Raw genomic sequence first — 25115 nt, forward strand, 5'->3', positions numbered from 1 at the left:
GTGATCCGATCCATGGAACCAACGGCCACTACAGGCGGGCAAGAATTGGCGAGGAGTGAAAGGAGCAGTATCTCCCGATGGGATATTGGGATGGGCGTTTGACCAGCTTTCGTTGCGCCGTCGCGTTCAATGGCACCTCGGTGGACCTCTCTCACTGAGCGCAACATCTATCCACATTTCGTGCGGGACTATGACTTTCGAACTTGCAGTCAATAGTTGACCGCGACTCAAAAGCACCTAATGGTGTATTGTCTTGTCAGCAGAGGCAATACTGAATGTTTGCAAACTTTCAGATCTGTTGACTGCACAGCATTAATCTCATTTCGCATACACAGCCCACCCACCAGCCGCTCACACTATCCAGTTGACTGCTCATGAGCCACACTCAAACTGAGCAGCGCCAGACGCGGAAGAATTCATCGCAATTTCCGTCGGCCTGGCCCTCGAAACCGTAGCGTAGCCCATCTGCAGTTTTTCAATAATTCAATTCTCCCGCCTTCGCCCGGCTGGGCATCAACGCTCCCAAATGTTCTTACAGACCTCAGACCACCGCCCACTTGACCTCATTATGAAGGGGCGCTGCATGCCAAGTTGTCAACGCCGGATCTCAGCGGATTGATTAAACTTGCACGTCGCTGCAAGGCACATTTTCTTTTGACCTTGCTCATTCGCCCCCCAATCTCAGCTCGCATCCGCGGGCTCCGCATCAGTAACTCGTCTAAATCACTTGATCCGAAAGGCCCGGCGCTGTGTAGACCAATGCCGACGCCGTCCAAATAGACGAATAATGGCAAGTCGGCACGCACGATCCCCTGGGATCATCCTTTGTCAAATATTTTCCTATTGCAACTCTTATAGTCTAATCCCTTGCGAAGTTGCGACGAACCGTCGTTGTTGACAAAAACGAGGTCCAAGACCTCGTTAACATGAAGCAGCCGCCCCTGCCCCTCAATATGGAAACCTCCTTGGCAGATCGGACCTCGCGATAACTTCACATCGCTGACTCGCTTCCGGCTGACGCCGATGCCGATGCAACACACCATTCACCAATAATTCACACCTCCCGGACCAACCAAGCCTTCTACCGCTCCACAATTACTGCCAGTTGCTCTTGATGACATCCACAATAACGCCGTGATCCTCGTCCTGCTTCAACCCGCTGACGACAACCACGGCGACGACGCCCTCGACGCCCTGGACGCGGATGGGCACGCCGCCGCCGTGGATGGCGTACTTGCCCGCCTGCTCCGTGCTCATGCCGAAGCGCGCGGCGAAGGCGGCCTCGTCGCCGGCGAACTTGTTGTGCAGGAGCCAGGTGCTCGCGCCCCAGCGCAGCACGCTGGCGCGCTTGCGCTGCACCCAGGTCTCGTTGTCCGGGAGGGAGCCGGAGCCGACGGCGGTCTGGAAGAGGACCTGGCCGCCGCTGTTGGCGAGGGCGATGGAGATGACGGTGGGCTTGCCGGCGGCGGCGAAGGGGAGGAGGCGGGCGTAGAGGAGGTGGCCGAGCTCGAAGGCGTCTTCGGAGGTGAAGGTTGAGAGGGTGAAGGAGTCGCCGTCTTGCTTTAGTGCATCGACCTAGGTTTGTTAGTCAACATCGAGAATCACATTAGGATTAGTTGGGTAGCTGCGTGGGCGGGGTTTTTGATTTATGTGCAAGATGGAGTTCATAGTGAGAGTGTGATGAAATGGGTCAGGGAGGCTTGAGGGATCTTATTCAAGGTATGATTGGGACATATTCGGACGCAGAGTCAACAGCGTGGTACAGGTACGGGATGTGGTCGGGTGGCAGTGACTACGATCATTATGGGCACGGGGTTGATAAAGTGGGAAGAAACAATACAAAGGGTGAAGGTGACAGTTAAGGATGGCAGTGGGTGGGATGAAGTCAAAATGATGAAATCCGGGATCAAGCATGGATACAGGAGAAGCTTAAATAATGAATGAGAATAGGTTCGGAGCGCCACTTACATCGGACGGCGGCGAGGGAATCGGGTTCGGAGCGGCGGGGTTCCGGACGGCCTCGAGGGACTTCTCCAAGCCGAAGCCTGCGGGGTTCCGACGGGTCCAGACCTTCTGAGACATGCTTGCCGGTGTCGGTTGCGCTTGGGTGCTCGCTCGGAGTGTGTACGAATTGGAAGCGAGTTCACTTCTTTCGGGCGATGATTCCACGGAGATACCTGGAGTCGAGGAAGAAGGTGAGTCGTCTTGTATCTGTCTTCTCAGTCAGTCTTCTCCTCCTCGTCACGGCGGCGACGGACGTATTTAACATCCCCACCGTCGCCCAAGATGTGATGTGGTTCGCCCCCCCTCCGCTGATGCAAAAGCCCACTTGGTGTCCCAGAATCCGGGCCATTTCTTCCAACTGTTACAATTACCGCATCAAGGAAAGCGCGCCGCCAAACACGTACCGAGTCCGGGATCTCCTCCTGCGCGCCGCGCTGCACCTCGGCGGGTGTCCTCACCACCGGCGGTCGTGCGTGTGCGCTTGTTGGTGTCGCGACTTTGCGCGCACCAGAGGTTCGCACCTTTCCTGCGCCCTTGTTATTATATCTGTAGAGACCCCATTCGCGCAGCCGCCTCTGGAACGTTTTCTGGTTCACTTCCACACCCTTCGCGGCAAGAGACTTGATGATGCTCTCGTTCGTCTCGCGACGGTTCCAGGCCTCAGTGATCTCGCCCTTGAAGGGTTCAAGGTCGAATTTGGGGCGTCCTGGAGGCATCTGGGGTGGGGTACCCGTGTCCCATTTGAATGACTAGAAAGGCTGCACGCTGATTCGCCTGAAGGACCTGGTCCAGGCTTAGCAAAACCTCGAGAAGGGAACGCCGGTCAATGAGAATGTCGATGCGATGGTGAGCGTGTTCGGTCCATGTTTGCTCTTGGCCGGGCGCGACTGGTTTCAACGGCGGTGGAGCTACCCCTCAGGCGTGGATCCATCCGGCAACGGCCGACATGCCCCGTACCAGAATCGCCGAGACTCCCCGGTGCGACGGCCACGTCAGATCCGGGCGAGGTCTCATTCCCGGGGCAGCGAATCGTGCGTTACGTTCTTTGGTTCATCACTTTTTCCGCCATTGCCAAAATTTTGTATCCAAACAGGAGGAGAAGAAACAACCGCGGATGGAAATGAATATTTCTTTTCGTTTTTGCAACTTCGAGTTTAAAATACCTTAGTTCATTATTCCGAAATTGATAATTACAGAACCGTACAACATTGTTTGATTCATAAGGCGTAAGTGTATAGTGACGGACTTGAGGAGACTAATGGGATGGCCGTCTTGTGTAAGCTTGAAAATCAGCCGTCGTCTTTCTATTTAGCGGGTCGTGGTAACGAATTTCTGTTTTAAAGATGTCTTTCGAATTCTTTGTCAATGTTTCTCCAACGAATAATATGTAACTACAAATGCGCTACTTCAAACCTTGGGAGACTTCTTGATAAAACTAGTAAGACTTTAACCCGCCATTATCATTATTAAAAAAATGCATTTTCGAACAAGTCATCCAATATGTGACCACAAAGACTGCAATGTAAGAAAAGGTTCACAGATAGGCACTGTCAAGATACTAGGATGGACGCCACCTCTGAATCTCTGAACGACACCAGGGAATGATCAACAAATGATTTCGAGGTCAACTTATTCTATTGGGACCAAACGGATTCCTCTAGAGGGGCAAGTATTGCCACATCTTTTTACCATTCAATATATCTATGAGTTGACCTTTCAAGAGTCTGAGCAGATAATCCGACCACGGAGACGTTTCTGCGGCGCCAATGTCGATGAATCTGCCCAGTAACCTGTGTTCAAACAAAACTCGACACAAGTCCCAATTCGTTGTCGCTTCTATCCTAAGAAAACAGGGCAGGTTACAGGAGAAGAATAAGTTGTGTCATCGGGATTTTCAGGGCTTTTGGCGGTCATCTGCTTCCTGTTGACTTCAAGGAGCAAATCAATTTCGTATCACCGAAACGAAGAGAGTTCGGTTGAGTTTCAGAGGACAGAAGCTGATGATGCAACTTCGAGTAACAGACTTCAGATATTAAACGCGACCAATAGTTGTGACCAGTCCGCTGCAAATTTCAGCACAGAGCGGGCAGCGTCCCAACCCCGACAAAAGGCGTGCTTACCTCTGATGGCTCAAACAAGCGGTCAGCCATCTTCTATCGTGAGCCATTTGTTGTTGTCTCCTCCGCATCGGACCTGTGGAGAGTCTTGATAGATTAGTGTTACATGTGTGTAAAGAGGCTTTTGCCGATCTTTTCCCACATCTAGTTGTCAGACTCAAGCCGGTAGTATTCCCAGAGTCCCGTGCCACTTCATATCAAGCCGTCATGCAACCTCTCCCAACTTGGGCAACCGGCCGATGGATGGTTACCAACATCTTATATTGGCCATTGAAGAGGTTGTCTTGAGGGTCGGACTTGCTCCATAAGCTAAGTCACCTGGGGTCCAATTCGCAAGAAATCTCGGCGGCTCAAAACGCCTTAAAACTTTCGGATGGTCGTGCCGATAAGGCTCAGGATCGCTACCAGCAAAAAGGCATAAACGTGAACATGGGGACCATTTTCTGTATATGATGCGGAGATTTCGAGCTCTTTTAGGCAGTTGATTTCGACTTGATGTTCGAATGTGGTAGCCTTCGGGTTCCGCACTTGACATCGTCCGCCACATTCCGTGAGTCGAGCACTCTACCTGTGACAACAGACAGAGGGCTATCCCTGGTTGTCGTCGAAGGCAAAAGTCGGATGAAAAGGTACGAAAGTTAAAGTTCGCTGGCTACAATTGAGTTGAACATCAACAACTCCGGCGATGACAAAGACTTTGGACAGCTCGGCAACTTCTCCGTTGACGATCTTGAGAGCTGTTGTGGGCCTGTCGCAACAACTCAACATCGAGTCCTTTCGGATGATGGCCGGTTGGCCCAATGGCAAGGCGTCTGACTACGATCCACCGTGGAATCAGGAGATTCTGGGTTCGACCCCCAGGCTGGTCAAGTTCAATTTTTGCTGTTCGGCGCATTGAGCCTCGAGTTGTGCTTGACGCCATAGTGATGCTTAGGGCACAATTTTTTGATGCCTCCACGGGAGTTAAGGTACCCACATGACCGTTTTGCCTATTGTGGGCCGAAGCACGGTTCGTTGGTTGTTCCTTGAGTCGAAGGAAAAGCTTGCGTTCACCGTATCGTAAGGATGCAACGGCGGGAGTTGCGCAAGGAGGCTCAGTCGACAATAGGCGAAGTTCCGACGCGTTAACGTTTGTACGCGGCCGTTGCATTGGGCCTACGCGTGCCTGGCAGCGTGCGTCACTGGGGATCCGTGACCATCGAATCAGACCAGCGTCTGTCAACTGATCGAGTGCGAGAACGAGCATATTTCATCGTGATAAGATTCTGGGGAACTGACGGCTCGAAGCCAAGGGATGCTCGTATCCCGTCGGCACAGCCGCTCCGTCGGCGGCCGTGAGAGGCCGGCATCGCCGTGGGCCCCTGGTCGGCACGGTCGGCTTGTGGGAGACGTCTTGGCTGCCAACATACCCAGGGCTTGACATTCAGGGATGATGACCAGGGCGTCATCTGTGGCTTGGCCCGATTCGGGACATCGGTCGACTGCAATCGTGAGCAAAGTCCCGAGGCGCACATGGACGGCAAAATCACACCACATCACAACGCCAATTCGCGATGTTCTCGCGGGTTTCTTTATGTACGGGCGTCCAAGGCACGACGGCATACGCTTCAATATAAGAGAGACGATCACCAACCAGCGCATAAAGTAAAATCAAACTTTAATAACCGGCAAGTGGAACCACTCACTGCCATCAATCCATGACAAGAACCAATCTCCTCTTGGTGCCTGACTCGTATCTCGACCAGGGTTCTGGTTTCAACCGGGAGTCGGGGATCATGCAGGCCCCCACACATTTTGGAATTTCCCCTGGCTAACAAGCCACAGGAGACTGCGATCACGACAGACGTCAACGGAACGCGGATGAGCCAGGTTGGTCCCTCCGGTCACTGGGTCAAAAGTGCCCCTAATCCCGCACTGGCCGACTCTCCGGGTCTTCTCCCCTTTGGGCTGAGAGGAGAACTGGAGGTTCAAGGATCTTTATCAATACACGTACCTGGTGCTGGCCAAGTGAACCGTGCCATCTCCAGTCCGGCAGCAGAGGGAAAGACGTTGGTCCCTTTTCAAGTAGTGTAGTCCCCGTGCCCCCTCCTCCACACTGGCCTACCTAAAACTCTTTCTTCGTCCCATATCGTCAGTCGACCTGAGCAGCACAGCCATCCCGCCGGTAAACGTGTCACGAGAAAATCATATTCGAGGGAAACATCCAATGTTGGGAAGAGACTTGGTCAAGGCGTCGTCGTCCTGCTAGAGAAACAAACAAAGGTTTTCGGCGCGCCGTGCGTCGAATGAAGCGACCGAAAATGGCCTCGAGGCATCGAACCCGAATCCTACCGCCATCGTCACTCCTTATCTCATACCTCGCGTCAACGGCTCAGGCCGCGTTCACCAATGACTTTTCCGCATACCCATCATCAGCGCGAGCATGTCTCTACAAGGCGGCGGACGCGTCCGGTTGCACAGGTGACACGGTGGCCGAAATGAACCACTGTCTTTGCGGTAATGGGGGAAATTTCGTGACATCGACCGCGTCATGTGTCGCCTCGACGGATCACGACGAGCTGGACGATGTTTACGAGATGCTTTTGACGTCTTGCACAGACTCGAAAACGCCATTGGGTGTCTCACAGGCAGAGTTCCTCTCGACCGGCAGCTCGAGTTCGTCATCTTCATCAACAATGAGCTCAACATCCACGACTTCATCAAGCTCATCAACGACATCATACATTCCATTAACGACATACAAGAGCGTAGCGAACGGAGTGACGGTAACGGTTACGAAGGGGATTGAGTCGGTACCGACCGGGACGAATGTTGGAAAGGGAAGCAGCAGCAGCGACACGTCGGACTCGAGTTCGGGTGATGGACCTGGTCACACCGCCCTGGCGGCTGGTCTCGTCGGAGGAATCGCAATCGTTCTGGCTATCCTGGCGTTCCTTTGCTACCGCAAGAGGAAACAGAAGCAGCAGCGTGAGGCCGGTGCCGGGCCGGGTGGAAAGTTCGCGGCCTTGTCCAGCGCGACAAGCCTTACGACCATGAGCTCGCCGCCTCAAAACAATGCAACTGCTGCAGCAACGACTCAGTACCACAACGTCAACGATCAACGACCCGGTACCGCCGGCACAATGCAGATTGCCGCCACTCCGGGATGGCATCAACACGAACACCAACAACAATACCAACAAGGAAACCTTAGCCCGCAACACTGGCAACAGCAAAACACACACGGCCAAGGTTCAGGATCATGGCCATCGCCCGTATCGAATGGAGCAACAGGCACTTGGGGAGGACACGGAGTGTCACCCGTCTCTCAATATCCTCCTGGCACATCCCATGGATCATCACCGTCAATGCAGAACGGAACCTGGAACGGCCAATCTTCGACCGCGAGAGACCTCACCTGGAATGCCCAAGCCCAGAACAACACCTGGAACCCCCAAACATCACCACCAAACGGAACATGGAACGCTCAAGCCATGCCTGTTCCTGTTCCCGCCCCTATGCCCCATCCCTCCAACTCAGCAACATCTCCCGTCTTCGAACTTCCAGGAGACAACATGCAAGCCGTTGAGGCAGACTCTACACCGATCGGCCCTGCCCAGCCGGCACCAACACAGCAACACCACAATCATTACCAACACTACGCACAACCATCATCATCAATACAAAATACGCCGCAAATGGCAACCGCACATCCAGCACAACCTGCACCTGCGCATCACGGTATGAACAGGCAGGTGGACGATGCACTGCAAATATCACAAGTAGAATTACCGCCGCCACGGTACACGGGACCATCAAGCCCAGATTGGGTCAGCGAGGACAAGAAGTTCGGATGATGGGGGAAAATCTCTTGGCGAGATAGCTTTTCAGCATAATGATATTTTATTAATCCTTGTAATACTAGACTTCAGGCATCACTGCCGTCATGATGCCTAAGACAAAATTTACAACCTTTCATCACTAAGCAAAGCGGATTCATCAAGTTCACCCTGTGGCCAAGTGTTGTCACGTCTCAGTTGCTCTCCTGATGTCGCAGATGCTGACTTCCACCGAGGCAGTGTTTGGCTCGACTCCACGATCGTCACTTTTCGCTCCATGTTGGACCTCCTGTTCGTCCTGGTTGTGGCCGTCGACTGAATTTTCTTGTCTGCCTTGTGTGCACGAGCCCAGTGAACCCTGGTCCAATGCAAATCATATAATTATCAGTATTTGCCAATTACGGATGCACATTTCCAGTCCCTCACGACTGAGGCTCAATAACGGCCGGGTCCATTCAGGGGCCGGGCAACCATGGCGGGGCGGTGGGAGATGCTCGTGCCACTTGTCACACAGTGAACCCAGCCTCATCGCGACGATCTCTAGATCCCACCGTTTATTACGGGGAGCAATCCAATAATTGGCGCCAAGCACTCGTTTACGGAGATAACATCAGCTCAAGGTGGCCGGAGAAGGCTCTGAGGGCTGAAGATCTATGGATAAGGCGCATTTCGAACTTTGACCGCTGCAGAGCGGTAAATAAAAGTATGGAGTTATCCTGCTGACAACAAATGATAATAGAGTGTCGCGATTCAACGGCAATGAAGGCAAAAAGATGTCCTCGGAGAGGCTCGAACTCTCGACCTTTGGATGTCCCTGCCTTCAGACAGAGTCATATTGAGTAATATGAGACCAACGCTCTACCGACTGAGCCACGAAGACAATTGATTGGTGGATGCAACCATAGAATGGCTTAAGAATGGATGGGTCTCTGACTCATTGTTGGTGGAGAACCCTTGGGGAGCCTCACCGACGTCTATTTGGTCAGTGGCGCTGAAAAAGCGTTGAATGCGATAGATTCAGTCTGGGGAAAGGTATTAAGAGGCTTGCAATGGAGGATGTGAGACAAACGCTTCGACATGCGATCGGGGATCCTAGCGTCATCCCGCCCCAAGACCGGTTGAGCAAGTCGGAAGACGGAAAAGACGCGGGTGCCGCGACTAGCAACAGGCTCGCTCTTTGTGTTAAAAACAACTTGATGACTGTGCTTTGAGTCTGATATCACGGGCCTCAAAAGTTGTCGCGACGGGTGCTAGGCGAGGCAGCCCTACGGCCACAACGTGTCTCTCACAGACAGCCCCCAATGATCCCGTTGGCAAGACATCTGTCCCTTTTCATTGCGAAAGAGGCCTCTTGTCAGCCTTACCCAGCCACAGAATGCGGGTTTCGTGTTCCATACGCGCGTCTTCAAGACGCTAGCGAATCCTTTGGTGGTGATTGGACCGGTCCTCTGGGGCTGAGCTGCATGAGAGCGGCGCAGAATTCCTGCCTGGATTGAGGAAAAGTCCCCAATCACGTCCGAGTCGGGTCATCATTCCACCACCACACAATAGATCACCAGAGGAGTCGGGTATCCTTGTCTTTGGATTTAACCATAAATCACCTCCGACGACCGAGCGAGGTGCCAAGCCCCATATTTGGGAAAATATCCATTGTCGATTGAACCGGGAGTGCTGGCCGACGACGCAATCAATCATGGCGATGTCCGGTTTCTCTACCACGGCGGTGACGTCCAGCTGTGACGACATCTCCCATCGGTCCCTTTCAACGTCTGCGGAGCTTGATACCCTTCTCAAAGGCATCGATCCGGGAAGCATAGCTGCTCAGCACCTGATTTCGCTGTCTGCGAAGCTCGACCAGTTCAAGCAGACCACGGAGCAGCTGCGGCAATCGCTGACAGATGCCTCGGCCATGTCGCCGGGGCTCCGAAATGCCATGTCCATCTCCATTCAGCCATGCGCCGATGGTGCAGCGATCGTCGACAAGCAGATTCGGAGACTTGATCCGGGGAACGTAAGCGGTATCAACCCAGATGTCGTTATCCAGTATGAGAACTATCACACGACGAACACTCGCCTGTTTACTCAGTTCATCCAGGTGCTTCTTATGTGAGTCTGTGACGTTGCTCGTTCGTAATTCTGCCGCTAAGACTGTTCTGAAGACCTACCGTGAACGAGCAAGACTCTCAGCTCTCGGCCCCCGACGGCCACCGACTGTTGGAGAACGCCGTGGAAGCCTCTCAGATTGTTCTCACCCGTAGTGACATACTCGACAACTCTGGTGAAGCAGGCCAGTCGGTGACGGATGCAAGAATGCCTGGGGAAGAGGTTGTTAGCGTACAAGCAGACGAGCAGCCCCCAGACTACGGGTCTGGGAAGCCAGATAAGGGGAAGAAGAAGGCCGCTGGCCACTTCTTATCTTCGCTGTCAAACTCTTTCAAAGCAATGACTGCCGGTCTGCGACCGAAGCCCGAGCCAATGGTCATTGCCATATGCCAAGCTGCGAAGGACGGTGATATGGGACACCTCAAAGGCTTTGTTTCGCAAGGAGTCAACATAAATGGCCAGAACGATGAAGGATACACGCCACTCATCTGTGCCATTCGCGCCAATCATCTGACAGCAGTCAAATTTCTAATCTCGGCCGGGGCTGATAAGTCCTCGAAAGATTCGGCCAGCGGCAAGCGAAAGCCACCCCTATTCCACGCGGCTGAGTGCGGGCTCGTACCTATTGCAGAGTATCTCATTAGCCAAGGAGCAGACATGAAAGAGCGATCTTGGTCGGGCCAGGCCTTCTTCATCGAAGTTGCCAACAGCGATCAACTAGACATCATCAGACTGTTTCTGTCTCGTGGCTGCGATGCCAACATGATGGCCATTAGTGGTCGGAGCATCTTTGTCCATGCTGTTCAGAAAGGAAGCCTGGCCCACATGAAGCTTCTCCAAGAATTCGGTGCCGATGTAAATGCCCGAGACATAACGGGCCAACCAAGCTTGCACATGGCGTTAAGTCAGAACCGTCTGGATATTGTTGCTTGGCTTCTCGAGCATGGCGCCAACCCGAACGTCACCAACATAACGGGCGACACAATGATCGTCTCGGCGCTTCACAAGAAGAACTATGAGTTGGTCAAGATCCTCCTCACTCGGGGTGCCGATCCGAACGCAACGGGTCTGATGGGAAAAGGCATCCTCTGGACCATGTTGCAGAGTAAGGACATGGAAGACGGCATCAAGGCAGATCTTGTTAGCGCCCTGCTTGATCGAGGAGCCGACCCGAACCAGACCGATAACTGGGGAGAATCCATCATGTCTCTGGTTGTGACGCTCGGCAACACGGACTTACTTCGCACGTTCTTGGCTCACGGCGGAAATCCGAACAAGAAAATCAAGGACGACACATTTCTTCTTTACGCCATCGATCGGGGTCGATTCGAACACGTCAAGATGCTACTCAAACATGGCGCTGACGTCAACGGAGCGGATAATAAGGGTAGAGTACCGCTCTTGGAGGCTCTGCAAATGGACAATCAGCCATTGGTGGAGGTGTTACTCCAGTTTGGTGCTGATCCAAACAAAATGGGACAGATCAGGCCGTTGGTGTTGGCGAAGCTCGTGGGGAACAGGGAGGTCGTCCAGATGTTGACCGAGAGGGGAGCTGAAGGCCCAAAGAAACGCGTGGCTGAGAGCACTCCAGCGGCTCCGGCATCACCAGTAGCTCCCAGAAGAGCGAGCGCCATAGTACCACCGCAAAGCCCAACATCGCCAGGAAGAGCCGATATGCCACCACCATACACCGAAGCAGGTGTTTCGAAAGACCCTGCCGTGGTTGGTAGGCGCCGTTAGGCGTTGGTGTGAACGTGCTCAATAGTCGACTACCTAAAGTCACATGAAATAGCATGCACCCAAGGAAGTTCATTAGATACTACAAGGGAATCGCCGTGGACTGAGGACACGAATGGATTTAGCACTTGCCGGCGGGATGCTGTTTGTAATGATTATACCAACTCAATCAGGGGTCGTTGCGTTAGGCTATGGCAGCAAAACTTTGACTAATAGACACTGCATTCATTTCTGCCCTCGGAGGCCCATTGAGCCTATTGTGTCAATTGCCTGGCGAATGTGTAATGCACACTAGTACTTGAGATACGTTTACTTGGTTCCGGTCAGTCTGGAGGTATCGGAACGAACCTAGTTCGATGACCCAACTCAACAGAAGGGCTCGAAAGAGTCGAAATGCTGATGACACAGAACTCTGAGTTTATCCTTTTAGGATTGTGTACTTTCTTCCACCCAAGCTTCGCAACGTTATGGCAGAAGTCTTTGAGATATTTCCGAGTGTTTCCAAGGTGGAACCAAGCAGATTTCTTTGGAGACTGGGTAAGATAGAAACCTACCACTGCTTGTTAGTGACAGAAACGGTCGGAGAAGCCCATCTCATCATGTGGGCTGATATTGATGACCGACTTACACTCTTACGACTGCCCACATGAAAAGCCTTTCTGCCACAGTTATGGTGATTGGGGGTAAACAACTGATGTACGATGCATTTACTGTTTTCCGTCTGAGTATGCTTTGGAGGTACATATGTCAATAATGGTTTAACAGCGGAGTCCTTGTTTACGCCGGGGAGTAAATACCCTGCATGCGGAAACTGACAGACGTCATCATGCATCAATCATCCCGCTGGACGGGGAATTAGGAGCAACGGTATATCCGCACTGTTTTGGGCGTCAAACAGAAATAACAACTGCAGAGATGTGGAAGCTCTGAGACAAAATCGTTCTCTTGTCCATCTCGGCAACTCGCGGCAGCGGCCAAGCTCTCTTCCTTCATTATGGCAACAGGGCTATTAAGTATGCATAACCTTCCGGTGCGTCAGTAGTTGAGTTGCCTGCCGTTAGCATTACTGAATCTGAGGAAGCGAGAGGACGCTATGATCACCATCGACACCGCAGTTTTTCACCTGAAATAACGCATGTAGCAGGCGTAGACGAACACAAGGGAACCTTGGGGAAAAGCCGAGCGGTACGAACCCGATCAGATGACTGGGATGAAAGCTTACACACATTATCCCATCGTCTTTGGTCAACTGATTATTCAGCAACTAAATCATGCACAAACTTCCGGAGCTGTCCAGGGCGGAGCTGCGATCTGCGAGCGGAAATCTTGGCGAATACGCCAGACATGAGAGTGGAAAGATTGCCCGATACGTAAGAAAACCTTCCGCTGAAAATAGTCGGCTATAATTTCAGAAGAGATCCAGTATCACATCATGCAGAAAAGCTGCGAGCGGCCTGGTAGGGTTTGGTCACAGCCTGGAGCGTTTTGACCAAGCTTTTAACAAGGGAAGACTCAGCCGCCCACCGGCGAAACATGCGCAAGAACACTGCGCTAAGCTTCGATCTCTTCTAAAATTCCGTTTGAGTTTGCTGCCCAGCACTGTACGGTATTTTATGGCATGTTCAGATCATGTCCTAAAGACTTCGCGTGCTCGTATGCGCCCCACCAATTCGACGTGCCAATGAGACTTCCGGGTAAAGTAGTAATCGCATAACGTAGAGGCCAATAGATAGATTAATTCCGCACCAGGTTTGAGCCCCTGAATACTACATGACTTCAACCTTTCATGGCCGTTCTGATGATCTTCTCCAACCCCTCCCTGCCTATTGGCTCAATACCAAGCAATGTGTTGTCTGTTTCCGGGAAGTAACCACCCCATCCTTTGCCAAGAAAAGCCCGGTTAATGAACATCTCAACTACTTCCTCGCTGTGATCACCCTGGGCCCATCGCTCCAGAGCAGTCTTTTCCAAGTCTTCCGTTCGACAGTGCTTGATATCCCATTCGGCGGCAGGATCAATCGTCTTCGCAATGCTGAGAATCTCATTCTGCGTGGTTTCAACGCTGCTGATCTTGACTGGACGGTTGGCAGTCTCCTCTAGATGAGTAAAGATGCCAATCACAGCCTGCCCAATGTGAGGCATGGTCGTTGCGTTAAAGAGAATATCTCCGCCATCCTTAATGAGAGCCTTCTTCTTCTCGACGTCGACGAGGAAGTTCAGGGCATATCCCGGGGCCAGGAATGAGACGTTCATGATGATGGTGTAAGAGAAAGAGGGTTTCTGAGCAACCTTCTCATCCAAATACTTCCGAATGGCAATCTTGGGTTGGTAAATGGGGAAAGCCGCAAGCTTTGGGTTCTTGGTATCATTGCCATACTCAGATGGAATCATACGACGAATACCAGCGTTGAAGGCTGCGTCAACCACATTCTTTTGGATGTGGATAGCGTGGAACGCTAGAGCTGACACGAGGGCATCCTGACCGCGGAGTGCGGCTTCTATGCTGGGTACTGACTCGTAGTCAACCTCCTTCACTGTAACGTTTGCGGGGAACTGATGCCCAGACCCTGCGCGGGTAAGAACGGTGAGCTCAAAAAGATCCGACTTCAAGAGAACATCAAGAAGCACACGTCCGAGGAAGCCATTGGCCTAACAGCAGAGGACTCGTCAGCTCCGGGCTAGAAGTAACGTCCGCTCGCCGAGCAGAGGCTTAGATGACTTACACCTGCGAGGACGACTTTTTTAATTGGGGCAGACATGGAATCGTGGGACTTCGGTGTTGTTACGGGTGGGAAAGCTGGGGCCAGAGCGGCTTGAGACGGGAATTCGAGGGAAGATAAAGCTGAAGCAAAATTTGTGGTCAATGGGCTGTTGAATTTTTCTTTAGGAGTAGACCGAGTATAGCAACTGTATTTAACAACATCGGGTACTATGTTTTGTATTCTTCAACTCATGTCAATGACACTTTCCTGTCAGACTCAATGTCTCGCCCTGTGTCACGCCAGGATGATCGTACCGCTCGGGTCAACCCACACTTTAAGGTTCACCGGGACGGCCTGTCGGGCGGACGGCCCTGCCGCTTGGTGGTGTCCTCCTGCCCGTTTGGAAATCCCGCAGTTGTTCGAGGCAGTGTAGCCGATCTGCCAAGGAAGAGTGCTTATCGAATGACATGGGTAGCGGCTAGATCCAGTTGTGAAGCGTATGCTGGCACAGTGTAACGGCTCCCATCGTATGATTAAACACTGAAGGACAGGATGATGCCAAACGGCCTCACAACCAGGAACATTGATAGCATCCCGGAAGGACCCAGCTGCATGGTATGCTGACCAGGACGGGGAGAGATGTATGGTAAGGCTTGGGTATCAATATGTTGTTGTCAGAACCGGGCTCTGACACGTCATGTGAGTATTGGGTCCACGATTCGGATTGACGTATGGATAAACGAAGAGGTCGGAATTAGATGCCGTTATGGTGGGGACCAAGGATCAAAAGAATCTGCTTCTAGATGGTACCTAGATGGCTACAGAATAACGCTGAGGTCGTGAGCTTGTATCAAGAGTAGGGAAACCATATAAATGCCCTGAAATCCTCCGCAGATACTTTGAGGCTGTCTTACCATGACAAGCTGAGCTTTCTGAAGGCTTTACAACAAATAAGAACATCGCCTTTATCTTTGACGCTGCGCGTTATTAATCATGTTATTGCCTGTTATTACTCTCGTTGCGTCTCTAGCAACTGTTGTGTATTCTCTCTATGTCATTATTACTACACACATCCTCCGCCGTCGTATGAGGAAGGAATATGGCTGTCTTCCACCCAAGAAACTGCCTCAGAAGGATCCCTTCCTGGGAACCGACGTCGTTCTCCAGAACCTCGCTGCTGCGAAGAAGTTTGGATTCCTTGCTTTGTTGAAAAAGCGCCATGCAGAGCAAGGACAGACATTTACCACAAACACCTACTTCAGGTAAGTTTCTAGTCTTCTATCAACTCGCATCCACTTACACAATACTGCAGAACGACGATAAACACCTGCGACCCTCGGCTCATCCAGACTGTTCTCTCTAACCAGTTCGAAGATTTCGGAATGGGTCCTTTGAGACGGAAGAGCGCATCACCTCTCCTCGGGCGTGGAATCTTTACGACCGACAATGAGATCTGGGCCCATCAGCGAGCTCTCATTCGGCCGAGCTTCATTCGAGCTCAGGTTACCGACTTCAGCATTTTTGAGACGCACGTGGACCAGCTTATTCAGCTCATTGCTCGCGAGAACTACACTGTCGACTTGCAGCAGCTTTTTTTTCCGCATGGTTAGTCTTTTTCCGCCCACGATGCTTGATGCGACTGAGCCTAATTCCATTAACCTTATTTAGGTTCTCGACTCTAACAGTGAATACCTGTTTGGAGAGTCTGTCGGCTTGATGTCCGACAATGCCTCCGATTCCGCACACACTTTCCATCACGCACTCGACTATGCCCAGCAGGGTACCATTCTTCGACTTCGATTGGGCAACTTGATGGTCGCCCATAGGGATGCCAAGTTCAGGGAATCGTGCCGCATCGTCCATGCCTACGCCGACAAATTTGTGAAGCAGGCTTTAGAATTTCGACAGCGTGAGCTCATGTTCCCTACCGAGAAGAAGGACGAGTACACCCGCCAGAAGTACGTCTTCCTCAACGAGCTGGCCAAGGACACGGACAACCCCATCATGCTACGAGACCAAATCGTCAACATGTTGCTCGCAGCGCGCGACACAACCGCAGGACTTCTTGCTTTCACATTCTTCATGCTGGCTCGCAAACCAGAGGTTTGGAAAAAGCTCAGAGCTGATGTGCTTGAGCATTACACCGAGCCCCTTACCTACGATGCTGTTCAGGAGATGACGTATCTTCGTTTTGTCTTGCAAGAAAGTGAGTCGGCCCATGCTTCAATCGCTAGGTATTTCTACTGACACCAACAAGCTCTCCGCCTTTTCCCTCCTATTGCGACGAACAGCCGCATGGCGAACAAGGACTGCGTTATTCCGGTTGGGGGTGGTCCCGACGGACGTTCTCCCATGTTTGTTGCCAAGAACAATGTGGTCACATACAGCACGTTCGTGATGCATCGCCGACCCGAGCTCTTCGGCCCCGATGCTGAAGAATTCATTCCTGAGCGCTGGGAAACTTTCCGTCCTGGCTGGGAGTACCTGCCCTTCAATGGCGGCCCGCGCGTTTGCCCTGGTCAGAAATTCGCGCTCACCGAGTCGTCTTACACGGTTGCAAGGTTGCTGCATGCCTTTTCCGGCATCGAAAACTTGGATCCGACTGAATGGCGCGAGCAACTGACCTTATCCCTGACACTGAACAACGGAGTCAAGGTGCGCCTCCACCCAGAGGCTTAGGAGCCATAGAGTCGTGTTGTAGATTGCCAAGAACAAAAGCAAGTTTTGGTTGACTACCCTTATGTCTAGCTATTTTTCACGATAGAGAAAATATATTGCAAACGTCGTATGACCTGATCCAGATACTGTGAACAAAGTGCCAAGATTCTGTGTATTCAGTAACCCACCAGATGCAAACGCAACTCAGACAACGAATCGTACACCGCTTCTGGATTGGCTAGTCAAAGTTCATAGAACATCCGGTTATCATTTCTTTGCACATTGCAGAAGTATCACAAAGAGATGTTTTGCATTTCGATGAAACCACATCCCATGCGCTTGCAGTCAAATGTCGTTCCAAGACCATGCAAGATGGACTTGGTATCGGCAGGCAACTTGATGATCGCCTTCGCTTGTCTTCATCTTAATCACCACCTATTGGTAGGCTTCCAGAAGGGGCACCGGAACGATGGCGCTAGGCTAAAACGGCTTAAAATGGCGGTTGAGTGAGCCAAGACAGGGTCACAATATAATAGAGTTGTGGATAATTGCAGGGATTCGGTCAGCGTAGCAAGACCACGACGTGTCTCGGTTGACGACGCTCACCGCCATCGCATATGTGATGTTCAGTTTAGTACGGGACCTCTCGTCCCAAATTTAGATGATACTCTTGGGTTCCTGTGGTCTCGAACGATGATGTCTCCGCCTTACAGCCGCAACCTCGCCTAGAGTTTCCCTACAGGGGAACGATTTCAAGAGAATGTTTTAACTTGCCGTTTAACCATCCCAGGCCCACTGTAGCAGCGTGGGTAGAAGTCACAGGCTGACGAAATGTCACCAATGCCAGCTGCTATCCTCAGCACATGAGAACAAGGGATGTGCTAGTTGTCACAGGATAAACGGCCAACTGTTAGCTAGAAGCGCTGGCGCCCTGCAAACTTTAAAAACATGTAGCGGGGTAGCGTTGCTTAAGACCCCCCCTCCACCGGGACCGAGTCAGCTAGAGCTAAGCGACCGTCTCGGCCAGAGTCATTAACTCCCCGGCTCCTTTGCGGGCCGCTTGCTTCATTCAAGATGAGATCCTTGGTTAAAATAAGGTTTACAGTCCCGCCTTCCAAATGCTAGGCATGATTCTTCAGCTGCTCGAGCCTCGCTTCGCCCGTCCGAAGTGAAAACTAAGTACGTAAAAGAAACAGCTACCCCGTCTCACTCCATGATTATCCGCTCTGGCGAAGGCATCGTACCAGCCAAGACTCTGGGCAAATGCGCTTGGCTGTGGTGCCTGCGACACCTCGGTGGACAATCGTACAATGTTGCATTGGATTCGGACAAGATGAGGTAAAAGAGGCAATGTAATCACGAAGTTGTTTTAGTAAGCGGTCATTGAACTGCGTAGTTGTCTCCTTTTCTTTCAAGAATACGCAAACGATTCAGTCTTCTACGTATGCCTATTACCCGCCGTCTAGGAGCTGAATTTGACTTCCCTCGGGCCTTTCACACAATCCCCCCGCACAAGCACAGCCGATTGTTCCGGAACTAGCGTGTTCATGACTCTCAGAGAAACGCAAATCCGGAATTTGTTTGTTTCGTTTCACCGTTGAATTCTCCACGTCACTTCAAAAACACGATCGAATTATGTGCGGAATAACGGCGGCTATTACTCTCAGAAGAGGGGCTTCTGATAATGGAGTGAACGGTACTAATGGTACCAATGGCACCAACGGAAAAGCCGAGCATGCTCACAGTGAAAGAAGCAATGCCGAAACGCTTCGCAGCCAGCTCGAGAAGAGCCTCGAGACTATCGCTCATCGTGGCCCTGATGCGTCCGGCATCTGGATCAGTGAGGATGGGGCCATAGGTATGTGTGATTGGCCCTCGAACTGAGAAAAGTGCCTAATATTTCACACGTAGGCTTGGGCCACAGACGCCTTGCAATCAACGATCTGTCCCCAGATGGTGTGCAGCCCATGCATAGCGACGATGCAAAGATCCACGCTGTTGTCAATGGAGAGATATACGATCATGACGCCCTTAGAGAGCGATGTATCAAGGAGCATGGGTACAGGTTCAAAGGCCACTGTGATAGTGAAGTCCTAATTGCCCTTTACAAGATCCATGGCGCCCCAGGATTCTTCGAATATCTTCGAGGAGAGTTTTCCTTCGTCATCTTCGATGAAAGAGACGGCCGTGTCATTACCGCCCGGGACCGATTTGGCATCAAGCCTATGTTCTGGACCATTCACGGAGAGGGTGCCAGAAAACGCCTGCTGTTAACCTCGGAAATGAAAGGCTTTCTAGCTCTGGGCTGGGAACCCGAGTGGAATATCTACGGTCTCATCAGCGGATCTTCTCTTCAAGCCGAGAACACAGTATTTAAGGGCGTATGGAAATTGAATCCTGGGACATGGATGGAGATCTCCCGGGACGGTCAAATTCAACACCACCAGTATTGGGACCCGGAGTACAGAGATAAGGTTAGTGACGCTATACGCGGTCTTCAACCATGGAAATCCTCACTGACATCCGATCCAGCATGACGTAGAGAATCGCACTCTTGATGAAATCATTTTGGAAGTTCGGAAACGCATTATAGAAGCGACCAAGCTTCGCCTTCGCGCCGATGTCCCTGTTGGCATCTATCTCTCAGGTGGTATTGATTCGTCAATTATCGCAGGCATAGTGACCAAATTGGTTCGTGAGGAAGGGGTTCTGCTAGGCAATCAAGATGCAACAAAGAGAATAGCATGCTTCACCATTCAATTCCCGGAAACATCGGGATTCAATGAGGCCGGTTAGTACATCCCTAGTGCCAAGAAGCACTTGTCCAGGGATTCTTGAACTGGCTAACACCTCACACAGATATTGCCGAGAGATCGGCCGAATGGCTGGGCGTGCAGATCATCAAAAAGGACATGAACGAGACCGAATTGGCCAACAATTTTGCTGATGCGATCTATCACGTTGAGCATCACCACTTTGATCTTAACACGGTGGGGAAGTTCTGTTTGTCTACTTTGCCAAGGCAGTATGGTGTGCCAGTTGTCCTTACCGGAGAAGGCGCAGATGAACACTTTGCTGGCTACCCTTTCCTACTACCGGACTTTCTTCTGGAGCCGGATCATGCATGGCCATCTTCTGCCTTGAATAAGAACAACGAGGTGCGTGAAGGCATGCTTCGAGAGATGACGGAAGATATTACGAAAATGTTCGACAGAATTGGTATGTTCGACCATGGCTGGAAGGATAAGTCTCAGCATGGACTCGCAGTTGGGAATAATGCCATGAGATGGCAACCAAGCAAAGACTTGTTTGCATCTTGGGTCAAGGAGAAGTACGCAAGCCTAGACATGAGGGAGACCGTTGCTGCCTCGGTGCCGGCTGAGATCCGTAAGAAGATGGACGAAAGCTGGCACCCATTGCACTCCTCTCTCTGGGTCTACACCAAATCGCCGCTTGCCAACATGATCCTAACCTGCTTGGGTGATCGCACTGAAATGGCGCACAGTGTCGAGGCTCGGCCACCTTTCTTGGATCATCACTTGGCCGAGTACGTCAATTCCCTGCCTCCAAGCCTCAAAATTGCGTACAACCAGGCCGAAGGCGAGGCTGTAGGCACTGGCGCGAGTCTCTGGTGGAAGAATCTCAGCGCAGCGCGACAGTCGTTGAGCGAGAAGTGGATTCTCAAAGAGGCTGGAAAGCCATTTATTACACAAGAACTGTACGAACGGCGCAAGCACCCCTATTCGGCTCCTGTCAAATGGCCTCGTGGTGGCCCTCTGCATCAGATGATGGAGCGACTGATCACCAAGGAGAGCATTGAGAATTTGGGATTCATAGAATGGGAGGACGCGCGAAGCTGGCTGGAGACAGGTTTTGGAGATGAGGCTGATCCGCGGTCGTTTCGAAAGTTGGTTGTCACCGGCTCTTGGGTGGTTCTGAGCCAAAGGTTTGGTGTAAAGAAGGCTGTCAAGGAGCCATGGGCAAACGGCATGCGAAGGGTGTGCGTCTGATACAATGGATTTCAAAGGCCAGGAATGGAACGAAATCAAAAGGAAACGCGCATTTATACTTTTAGAAATTGTGGTCTGCTTTGAAAATAAGGGGGAATGACCAAAAAAGCAACTGTGCATCATTTTACCGATGGATCGTTGTTCAAAAAGTGCCCTAGAAGCGAAAGTTCTTCCTGCCCAGCTTGGAAAGAAAACACGGCAGATATCCTGCTTGTGATTGGTCTCAGTTGCTTCAGTTCACAGAGCAACTGAAGAGGAAGGATCAGGATGAATCAAACAAACTTGGCTGGGCAGGGATCGGTTATGCGAGAGAATTTCGCTTACCATCTGATCCAGTCAGACTCGAAAATAAATCTTGGCTTGCATATTTGAATGGCGTTGCGCGCCTAGCAAGTCAGAAGATGACGAAAATCGAACGCGCTGTGCCGTGCTGTGCCGCAAGGGAAATTGACACCCGCATCTTGTGACAGCAAGCCGAGGTCGCGGCGTTCAATAGAAAACCACTTATGGCCCTTAGGGCAGTAACGCATACTGTGAAAGTTTTGTTTCCCTGTACATTTATTTCTTGGCACTGCCCTCGACAGCAAAGCTTGCGAGGATCTGGAAAAGAAGTCTGCGACAATGAAGCATAATATTTGGTTCATGGCAGGCTTGATAACCCTCGGTAGGTCTTCGGAGTTGAGCAACTACTATGTCTGTCATACGCTACTGACGTGTATACAAGGACTGTGCACCATACTGGATTGTGCGACTTCAGGCGAGCCATTGGAAAGAGAGTTGATCCGCTCGCAAGATGAAGCCGACTTGCTGAGCAACTGCGACACGATTTCTGGAAGATTTTACGTGGCCACCGAATCTGGGGAATCTAGTAACGTCACTATTTCACTACCGAATTTGGTCAAAGTGAACGGGACTCTATTTATCGACAATGATACCTCTTTCTCCGCTCCAAGACTCAGGGAGGTTACAGGGTCATTTTCGCCTAGCGGGCGAGACTCGCTCCCACTGTTGGAGACTGTCGGCCAAACTCTTTTCATCACGATGACAGATGTACCATCACTATCGTTCCCGAGTCTGGTTCGTATAGGCTCGTTTTTCTTTGATGGGGTTTATGGCCTTAAGAACATCACATGGGGTCCAGCCGGCTTTCCCGCCATAACAGAAAGGTCAGGAGACATCAGAATTCACGAGACAGACATCGACAACGTTGACTGGGTCTTCAACAAAGATCGGGACTATGGAATTATCTCCATTCATGGTCAAAACATCAAACAAATTACCGTCACCGCCCATACTATCGATCGATTGGATATTACGGGATATGGTGGCGATAGGGAAGTTGAGGTCACATTCGATATGCCTCCCGTGGAAGGCAGACTACACAGCAAGATCAACACCTTAGCTCTGAACGGAGTCCGAAGCTTGAAATACATAGAGCCTCCATCTTCAGTTGGGCATTTGTCTGTGCAGAGGTGCAGCATGATTCGCCTGGACATCCCATTTCAGGTTAGCGATTACCTCTTTATCCGCGACAACCAGAAACTGGCCAACCTGTTTTATGGCGTAAACTGGAGAAACTACGGTGATTCTAGTGGAAGGTACGATGCGGGGACTATCTACATCGTGGAGAATCCGGCTCTAGTAATGGACTTCAATACAACTGACTCCGTCACCAACGAATCCACTGGCGCTTGGAGGTGGCCTCAAAGGAACATGGATAAGCTCGTCATGAAGGATTCGAAATGGTCCACGGGGTTTTTGTGAGTTCTTCCGTTTTATCCAAATGAATTCCGCATGACCTGATCATTAATTTATGTAGTAATGGTCTACTCGAGGGGTACTCTCAAGTTGAGGATTTTCAGGTTGATTCATATGATCAAGCCTTTTCGTGCCAAGCTTTGGGCGATGAATATGTCACTCCGAAAGGCGGAAGACCTGTATTCACAGGAAGCTATAGTTGCGAGCATAATGGCACCCATTTCTACCCTGACACGGACTCTGGAGGTACAGGCTATCGATGCTCTCCTTGGTTGGGAGCTTCATTATTGGCGTTGATGGGCTTTGTAATAGCGTTCTAGTGTTAGATTTTCATGGAATCATGGAAGAAGGAGCTTCGACTTATAGGTGCACATATGAAAATCTGATTTTTCTGATATGCAACTTAAATGTGGGATTAGGATCAAGCTAGCATTTAAGTACAGTCAGGTACTAGGGATTATTGAGAATCATTAGAGACTCAGACCTCATTGTGATGGAGGCTCAGCCGCAACAACAGTGACTAGCAGTGGCGTAGTCAAAGTTGTTTTCCACGACTTGAAGCAGAGTGACTTCAGTTGAGGTCATCAGCGTTCTCGACCTCAACGCCGTCAGTCTCACCATCAACATCCTCGCCATCAACATCCTCACCGTCGACATTCTGGTTGTCGACATCCTCGGTCTCCTGGCGGCGCCAAGAGCCCTTCTTGCCTCCATTGTTGCCATACTTGTCGTCGTTCTTGTTGCCTCCCTTGTTGGCACCCTTGTTGCCCCAGACATCCTTGTCACCGCCCTTGTTGTTGTCCTTGTCGTCGTTCTTGTTGTCCCACTGATCGCCCTTGTCCTCGTTCTTGTTGTTGTCGTCGTCGCCATTGTTCTTGTTCTTGTTGTTGTCATCGTTCTTCTGGTTGTACTTGTCGTCATCCTTCTGGTTTTTGCCATTGCCCTGGTTGTTGTTCCATTGATCACCCTTGTTGTCGCCCTTGTTGCCATACTGGCCATTGTCGCCGCCGCCGTTCTTGTTTCCCCAGACGTCAACCTTGTTTCCACCCTTGTTGCCATACTGCTCATCTTTGCAGTTACCCTTGAGGTTCCAGAAGGTACGCTTGCACTGCTTGGAGAAGGTGCGAGTGACGAGTTCAGCGCCAGTCATGGCCTATGAAGATTGTTAGCTTACAAACAGCCTTGTAGACATAGAAATGATAGTGAGCTCAGGCTTACCGCATTACCCTCAGCGCGGACCTGAAAGTCAATTGATGTTAGCCAAGAGCTCTATGTAGGTACCAATGCTGGAACCAATGAGGATTCCTTGGAACGGATGTACTCACCTCGACAAGCCCACCCTGAGAAGGCTCAGCGACAGGGGCAGCAAGAGCAGTGGCGGCGAAGAAAGCCATGCCAACGGTGGCAACCTGACCGAAAGTAGGGACATGCATTTTGGTAGTTGTTGAAAAGGTTTCTTGTAAAAGAGAGTGATTTTGAGCGAATGTGGGGTTTTAAGCGAGAGACTGTAGAGAAGTGTGATCTGGAGAGTGAATGTGATGATGAAAAGAAGAAAAACCTGTTGGCAGGGGATTTCAAGTCTCTTTTATACAGGAGATTCATTGCTTGATGAGCCTGATGAGTAGTCGGCTAGGGAATTGATGCTGGATCTTTGAACACACGAAGTGTTTGCGTGAGAATCTAGCGCGTTCTGTAAGAGCCACATTGTCGGTCCAAAGGCCTAAGCATCCCCAAATCGAGGCCGATGCTTTTAGCTCGTCCGTGTGGGGTGGAGGTTAGTGCATGGCAAACAGAAGCTTTTCCGGGATCAGCTAGAAGATCCGAGATTTTGGTTCTAGACAAATTTTGCTAAGCGTTGAACTTCAAGGCAAAGCCACGCGAGCTCCCTAATCTGGCGAAAACCTCGGGTTAGCGCCACTGATCCTCAGAGTTGGAAAAAGTCTAGACCGCCTGGAATTGAAACAAAATGTGTCCTGAATAGAACCAGGGAAGTGGTTGACAGTGCCATCTTAAGATAGTGGTCTCTCACCTAGAGTCCGAATGTTATCTGGAACGACGAGCTTCACGAGACAGATAGACTGCCTCTGACTGAAATATCTACAAGAGCGTGGGTAATGTGAGATTTCTTTAGTCTTACTCCGCACGCCAGAGGGCCCTTATAGTGACATGGTTAGTTGATTACCTATGCTGGCTACCACAATATGAGCG

General features: G+C 51.1%; 8 protein-coding genes across 8 annotated transcripts; 5 read left to right on the forward strand and 3 right to left on the reverse strand.

Moving 5' to 3' along the window:
- Nucleotides 1-1095: 1095 nt before the first annotated feature.
- On the reverse strand, nt 1096-2720 carry CGCS363_v010221 (UPF0303 protein; the record flags this gene model as incomplete). Its single annotated transcript, XM_036642070.1, has 3 exons — nt 1096-1575; nt 1969-2211; nt 2409-2720. The coding sequence occupies 3 exons, from the start codon at nt 2718-2720 to the stop codon at nt 1096-1098; spliced, it is 1035 nt and encodes a 344-aa protein (XP_036493214.1).
- A 4076-nt stretch (nt 2721-6796) lies between these two features.
- On the forward strand, nt 6797-7957 carry CGCS363_v010222 (uncharacterized protein; the record flags this gene model as incomplete). The annotated part of the gene is made up of 1 exon (XM_036642071.1): nt 6797-7957. The coding sequence occupies one exon, from the start codon at nt 6797-6799 to the stop codon at nt 7955-7957; it is 1161 nt and encodes a 386-aa protein (XP_036493213.1).
- A 1675-nt stretch (nt 7958-9632) lies between these two features.
- CGCS363_v010223 (putative ankyrin repeat protein) lies at nt 9633-11782 on the forward strand (the record flags this gene model as incomplete). Its single annotated transcript, XM_036642072.1, has 2 exons — nt 9633-10045; nt 10099-11782. The coding sequence occupies 2 exons, from the start codon at nt 9633-9635 to the stop codon at nt 11780-11782; spliced, it is 2097 nt and encodes a 698-aa protein (XP_036493212.1).
- Nucleotides 11783-13555: 1773 nt separating this feature from the next.
- On the reverse strand, nt 13556-14538 carry CGCS363_v010224 (uncharacterized protein; the record flags this gene model as incomplete). Its single annotated transcript, XM_036642073.1, has 2 exons — nt 13556-14428; nt 14503-14538. 2 exons carry the CDS (start codon nt 14536-14538, stop codon nt 13556-13558), a joined length of 909 nt encoding a protein of 302 aa, XP_036493219.1.
- A 936-nt stretch (nt 14539-15474) lies between these two features.
- fsdH (Cytochrome P450 monooxygenase fsdH) lies at nt 15475-17160 on the forward strand (the record flags this gene model as incomplete). Its single annotated transcript, XM_036642074.1, has 4 exons — nt 15475-15743; nt 15794-16055; nt 16150-16687; nt 16739-17160. The coding sequence occupies 4 exons, from the start codon at nt 15475-15477 to the stop codon at nt 17158-17160; spliced, it is 1491 nt and encodes a 496-aa protein (XP_036493218.1).
- Nucleotides 17161-18774: 1614 nt separating this feature from the next.
- Nucleotides 18775-21149, forward strand: chyD-3 (Amidase chyE; the record flags this gene model as incomplete). Its single annotated transcript, XM_036642075.1, has 4 exons — nt 18775-18997; nt 19051-19613; nt 19672-19930; nt 19999-21149. 4 exons carry the CDS (start codon nt 18775-18777, stop codon nt 21147-21149), a joined length of 2196 nt encoding a protein of 731 aa, XP_036493217.1.
- A 621-nt stretch (nt 21150-21770) lies between these two features.
- On the forward strand, nt 21771-22913 carry CGCS363_v010227 (uncharacterized protein; the record flags this gene model as incomplete). Its single annotated transcript, XM_036642076.1, has 2 exons — nt 21771-21813; nt 21874-22913. The coding sequence occupies 2 exons, from the start codon at nt 21771-21773 to the stop codon at nt 22911-22913; spliced, it is 1083 nt and encodes a 360-aa protein (XP_036493216.1).
- Nucleotides 22914-23478: 565 nt separating this feature from the next.
- Nucleotides 23479-24340, reverse strand: CGCS363_v010228 (uncharacterized protein; the record flags this gene model as incomplete). The annotated part of the gene is made up of 3 exons (XM_036642077.1): nt 23479-24060; nt 24126-24146; nt 24233-24340. The coding sequence occupies 3 exons, from the start codon at nt 24338-24340 to the stop codon at nt 23479-23481; spliced, it is 711 nt and encodes a 236-aa protein (XP_036493211.1).
- Nucleotides 24341-25115: the final 775 nt, after the last annotated feature.

Source organism: Colletotrichum siamense (assembly GCF_013390195.1).
Source record: "Colletotrichum siamense strain Cg363 chromosome Unknown KSG_Cg363_contig06, whole genome shotgun sequence".
Classification (NCBI taxonomy): domain Eukaryota; kingdom Fungi; phylum Ascomycota; class Sordariomycetes; order Glomerellales; family Glomerellaceae; genus Colletotrichum; species Colletotrichum siamense.